Source organism: Choristoneura fumiferana, chromosome 18 (assembly GCF_025370935.1).
Source record: "Choristoneura fumiferana chromosome 18, NRCan_CFum_1, whole genome shotgun sequence".
Taxonomy (NCBI): Eukaryota; Metazoa; Arthropoda; class Insecta; order Lepidoptera; family Tortricidae; genus Choristoneura; species Choristoneura fumiferana.
The window spans coordinates 9,861,675-9,867,782 of NC_133489.1; the positions used below are offsets into that span (position 1 = coordinate 9,861,675).

The 6,108-nt window shown below is 33.4% G+C and overlaps 1 protein-coding gene across 5 annotated transcripts in view; it reads right to left on the reverse strand.

Moving 5' to 3' along the window:
• Nucleotides 1-5,483, reverse strand: part of gpp (DOT1 like histone lysine methyltransferase grappa) — a 45,437-nt gene extending 39,954 nt beyond the window's left edge. For 4 of the 5 annotated variants that reach the window (XM_074102266.1, XM_074102265.1, XM_074102264.1 and 1 more), the window contains exon 1: nucleotides 5,264-5,483. In XM_074102266.1, coding sequence (XP_073958367.1) covers nucleotides 5,264-5,347 — 84 coding nt within the window. In that variant the 5' untranslated portion in view covers nucleotides 5,348-5,483. Of the gene's footprint in view, nucleotides 1-45; nucleotides 186-5,263 lie in introns of those variants that run through there. The other variant, XM_074102267.1, reaches the window with a different exon arrangement.
• Between the last annotated feature and the right edge of the window lie 625 nt (nucleotides 5,484-6,108).

Consider the following 6,108-nt stretch of genomic DNA (forward strand, 5'->3'; position numbering starts at 1 on the left):
ATTATAGTAGTTCACAAAACGGGATGTTTCATTTATGTTAGTTACTTAGTTTTCCAATGATTTCTTTCATCATCCCAGCCTATATACGTCCCACTGCAGGGCACAGGCCTCCTCTCATAATGAGAGGGCTTGGGCCGCAGTTCCCGCGCGGGCCCAGTGCGGATTGATTTCTTTATGTTAATATTTTGCAACGGTTCTTATAATTCTGCAACAAAAATGGAACATGTATGACCATGGTCCATCTTAATATGTATCTGCTTCTGGAGGAAATCAACCCAATGACCTCTTACTTCATAGTCAGGGTCATTTATTTATACTACTACTGCAATAATGTTTTTTCAAGATAACTATTGAGTATCACACACAAAAGGTAACTTTGAATTATTTCTTGACAACATAGATATCTTTTCCCAGCACATAATAGTATGTACAGTCAGCAACAAAGATATGGACACAGCCAAAGTGCAAAAAATATGTATACACAACCTTAATGTTAAGGCAATAAAGTCCTGTATACATGTTTTGGCACTTCAAACGTATGTATATTTTTGTTATATTCGTTTTATTCGGTATTCGGCATATTCTAATTCTATTCGGATAAATCACTGAATGTTTGGCAAAGTGGTACTCAAAATTTTTACTGTATTGAGCCATGTGTGAGTTGAGTGTTAAATGTGTTATTTTTATGAGGTACAGTGAGGCTTTATGTTTTTGTTGACACTGTTGGTTTATTTGCAATAACAGCAAATAAAAAAGGTGATTATTAACAAACATAAAAAAAATATATAAGTAAGATCTTTATAATAAAATATTATGTTAATATAATCGATCATGTCTTTATTGTGAGAAATTAAGCAAGTTTTTTGTTTTAATCAAGTTGAATAATATTTATTAAATTACATTAAAAAAATAAAAAATGAATCATATCATATCAGGGCCAATCAACTTTTTTACCGACACTAATCTGGCCGTGACATTTTTCAAACAATTGCAGATTTTTGTAAGTAAACATGTTTTTTCTGTAATTTAATAGATGGTGTACATGAATTCATGCCATGTAAGTTTAAGCTATTAAACCGTGAAATATCTTGTTGGAAGTACGTTTTTTGGTAACGCCAGAGACAATTTTGGTCACCGCAGTCTGGACAACGCAGGAGACGCCCAAAGTGTCGGTAAAATAGTTGATTGGCCCGTCAGCCAGTGAAATTACTGGCACTTGAGGTATTCCATCTTAAGCCTCTAGGTTGGTAACGCATCTGCAATACCCCTGGTGTTGCAGATGTTTATGGGTGGTGGTGATCTCTTACCATCAGGAGACCCACTTGCTTGTTTGCCATCCAGTTGAATTAAAAAATATATATATTTCGTTTCTACTTAGGAATCACAAATATTCTCTTATTATTTGTCTGACATAATAAGGCTGCGGTAAAATATTTATTGTTGAATTTTTAAAAGGATAGTTTTTGTACTTGACTGTATGTAGCATGTAATTTCTGCAATGCTGAACAGTTTTTTTTTTTCACTAATACAGGGTTTCGCAAAGTGGGGTACGCGAACCCCTAGGGGTTCGCCATTCGACGGTAGGGGGTTCGCTTCGCGACAAGTTTTACGTAAGGGTGGCGTAATGACTGGCAGGCACTGGCGGCACACATGGCAGCGCGCGCGCGACTGATTTCATCGTTCAACAGTCAATTTTATTGTTTTCTTTGGGAGGTTAGAGGGGGGGGGGGGATTTAATTAGTTAAGGGGTTCGCTGTCACCTGGAAAATTTAACAGGGGTATGTGGAGCCGAAAGTTTGAGAAACCCTGCACTAATAGATAACTATTCTCCTAATGCCCAGAGTCCTTTATAAATATATAAATATATATCTATCATAAATGGCATAAAGTTTGATGTTCATAAATCAAAAATTTTACTTGGGCGTTAGGAGGCACTATTCCAAATTAACATACAAGACAAGGTTAATTTTTACCACAGGGAATGTGCAAAGTCTATTTAATAATATGTTTTTATAGTGTTATTTCACAAAACAGATAGGTACAGAAATCAATCTACATACATTGTGCGCTCGAGCAATACAATATCTCGGACGGGTTGGGATCAGTGCGAGCGCGAGTGCCATCCGCTTGAGACACGCGTCTGTGAACTTTTTTGTGCAATAATGAAAAATGCGTAATAAATTCGCAAATCACTTTAAAATATAATAATCATCCATTTCCCCTATGTCGAAATCGTCGCAAGATATTTTCTGTGACAAATTTGTGATATAACAATGACATTAGCATTAAAATATTCAGTTATTATTAACTTATATTTCCATTCTTCTTGTTTCATTCTCAACATTAAATCAAACAGCCAGATAGGAGTGCCACTACCGCAATAGTTTTTTGTGCATAAGTCATAGTTGACAACCCTAGAGCGCCGGCGGCGTAGGTATGAAAAGTGAAGTACATACATGAGATTGACTTCTTTACCTATCTGTTTTGGGGTAATGTGTACTAATATGTACAGTCAAAACCGATTATAAAGACACCAGTTATAACAACATATCCGATATAACCAAAAAAATCTCAACACAATCTTATATACCAAGGTAACATGGGTTATAACAACCAATGGTGTCTAATGACCAAATATTGCTGTCCCTTCAATGTCTTTATAAACGGTTTTGACTGTACTTGCAAAATGCTTTTAAAATATGTGTACACACATATTTACACACACCCTTTCAGTTCACTTCAAAAAATAGATATATTATTCATTTTTGCATAAAGTTTATGATGTTATGGTAAATTATGTATTTCGGCATTTCTCCACTAATTGGAAAATCATAGTCCTTGCCTTTTTTGGAAAAACATGTTGAGATAGATGTCAAAGAAAAATGTTTGTGTTTAAAAACAATCATATTTTTTAACTTGTCTAATATTATTCCAAAAATAAAACCACCTATTTAATTACAATTTTTCAAACACCCCAAAAAACCCCTGACATGTCCACAACCCAAAATTTTAGAAGTATCAGGTAATATTAGCCATGTTTTACAATTAAGCAAGATTTCTCTATTGAACTTAAAAAAATGATTACTTACACTTGAGATAATAAAGTAGTATCTCAATTAATATGCATGTAATTTTATTAACATTGTCCCAAGACTACAAAAACAGTACACTGTTGCCTGATTCTGGTTAATATAAAAATAATTGATAAGGTTGACATTTGAACATACATTTATTAGGTATAAACAACATTGTAGTTGTGGTGCAAAACCATTTTTACTGTTCAATTCATCATAAATTGAAGAGAAAGCTGGCAGGGACTGTTAAAATTTTTTAATTAGTGGAAAAATTATTTTAATGGTATATAAACTATAACTGGGTAATCCATAAGCCCAAATCAACATTTTTTAAAGTATATTAAATAATTTATTATCTACATAGACCTATATAAACTGATATTGATAATATAAACAACATCCACAACCATAAATAAACCAGAAATAAAGTTAGTAATTTCAGATAGTTGCAAGGTCTCAATGATACATAATATTATAATATAAGCATTATAACAGGTTTCTGCCAGGCTGTATTATTTTCTGTTGTAAATTGTATTACAATTCCAAAAAAATCTAATACCAACAGACACTATCTGAAAATAATACCAGACATTTTTTTCTCACCTCCAGAAACCAGTATTATATTAGTCTTAATCCACAACTAGAACTGAAATATTTTGTTCATACCATCCCTGATTTTTAAGAAAAAATTAAAAGCACTTGCATAAGTTTACTAGGTAGGTTTCACTGGTGCAGAATACAACATTAAATCATTTCTTTTTGTTTTGAACTTTTAATGGGTACATTCTCTGTGTTGATCTTCAAGAGTAGCAAAGTATAAGTTATGACACTAGTTTGTTAGCCTTGGCTATTAATTAAAGGTTCCTACACATCATACTTTAAAAATCCCTAATTAGTTTTTGTTTTTCTTTTGTACGTAATTTTTGTGTTTTTATATGTCTTTTTGTTTTGTATAATTTGAATTTTACAGCACATTGGTGTTTTAACTGAAACACTAATTTTTTGTTGACAAATAAATAAATCATCTAGGGTGAAAATGTAAATAAACCATATCAACCCCGTTTCATGTGAGCTTTCATATGACAGCACAAATTTCAACATTATATCTAATTATAATAGCATACATATATTAATTGTTAGTTATAAAAAAAAATCCTTAAGAGCAAAGAAAGCACATCCTGCTATGGAATTATACACTGAAATTATCCATAATAACATGTGGATGTTAAATTAATGATTACTGCAACTATGGCACACATATAAATTTCCTGCAGATAATTCTTTTCAACCATGCAATTAAAAAAGCAAATTTTGATGTGTTGCCTAATGATAAAGTATTATTATTATTATTTATAATGCACAGGCAACTTATAGCTGATGCTGATAGTATGTTGATTGTAAAACAAATAAAAATTTTATCACACCACTACAATAACATACATAATTATCAAACAAAGTGGATTTATATAAATCTTCTTTACTACTTATAGTAAGAGTCTCTTAATTGTTTCCAATTCTGATAGTAGTAAAAGATTACCACTGAGTGGGAGGAATGTCAAAGACCTATCTAATAGGATTAAATTTCAATAAAATTGAATGAAATCAACCTGTTGTTGTTGTTGAATCATTTGATAAACAATACAATTGGTTCTATCCTATTCTCTGAAAGTCTCTGCTTTCACTGGTCTAGACAGCATTACCATGATAATAAATGTATCATAACATAAATTATGTAGCATATAAATAGAGATAATAGTGCAGCCAATCATGATATTTCATGTGCGCTCAAAATGGAAATGACGATGATCTACAACTACAACGGGCAGTGTATACAGAACCATCTAAAAAAAGCCGACACCTTGACAAAACACGAGGTCAATACACTCAAGACTGCAAGACCCATGTGATATCAAGAACAGCATGTTACATTCTTCGTGAGACAAACAAGTTGTTGTTTGTGATTTATGAGTACAAATACTACTACAATCGATATGAACTAAAACTAAAACTAAACTCTTGACCACATTTTATGGCGCGAAAATAAGTATTCTCCAGTTAGAGGGTTATCTATGACCATGAGCATATAGCGACACTATCTTTTAAAAGGAAAAACTGCGATAACACACGCGAAACACATAGTTCATTATCATATCGAGATACCAAAGTAAAAATATACACGATTTCCTTACCGAACCATGACCCGAAGTGAGGGGCCATGTATAAACAACAGGTTCTGCGCCTGCAGGAGAGTGCAGGCGTAAATCCAAAGCCATGATAAGGAAACCGCTGCATGAATGCACACACTTTTCACTTAAACACTAAATTTATCACTAAAAACATTAGATATTTTAACATAATTTCACTGCACTTTCACACACACACACTCCGCACAACCGGGCGCCATGTTGAAATTATATATATCATGGCGGACGGACACTTCCGTGTGGCCATATTTAAAAATGTAACTATTTTTTTTGTAAAGAGCTTATTACACTTTACTAAAATAGGATTCTAAATCATTAGAGATCCTTAATTAGGAAAGTGTAATAAGACATTAAAGTTATATTGGACATAGAGCGTTTTCACATTATCCAATCCGATATCGTTATCGGATGACGAAGGACAACATACAATAGCCGACACCATTTGCTGTTTTTAACATAGTTCCGACAAAATCGTTCCGATACGGCCTACTCAAAATGGGCGTTACGCATCGGGCTCTGCGCACGCAGAGACAATTTAGATACACGCATAGCACACATACAAAACAAACATTATCGTCCGACACCTCACTGGCGGGCGTCCAACGGTGCCACCAACATATCGGTGTCGGCTCCGATATCAGATCGGGCCGGACAATGTGAAAGACAGGTACCTACATATTTCATACATTTTACTTGCCCCGATATCGTATCGTCGTCCGATAACGATATCTGATCGGATAATGTTTTTTATAGTTTTAAATTAATTATTTTCAATGCCTGTAAAACGCCTTTGATCAACTTTTTTTTTACCTAACACCTTAGTGTTGGCA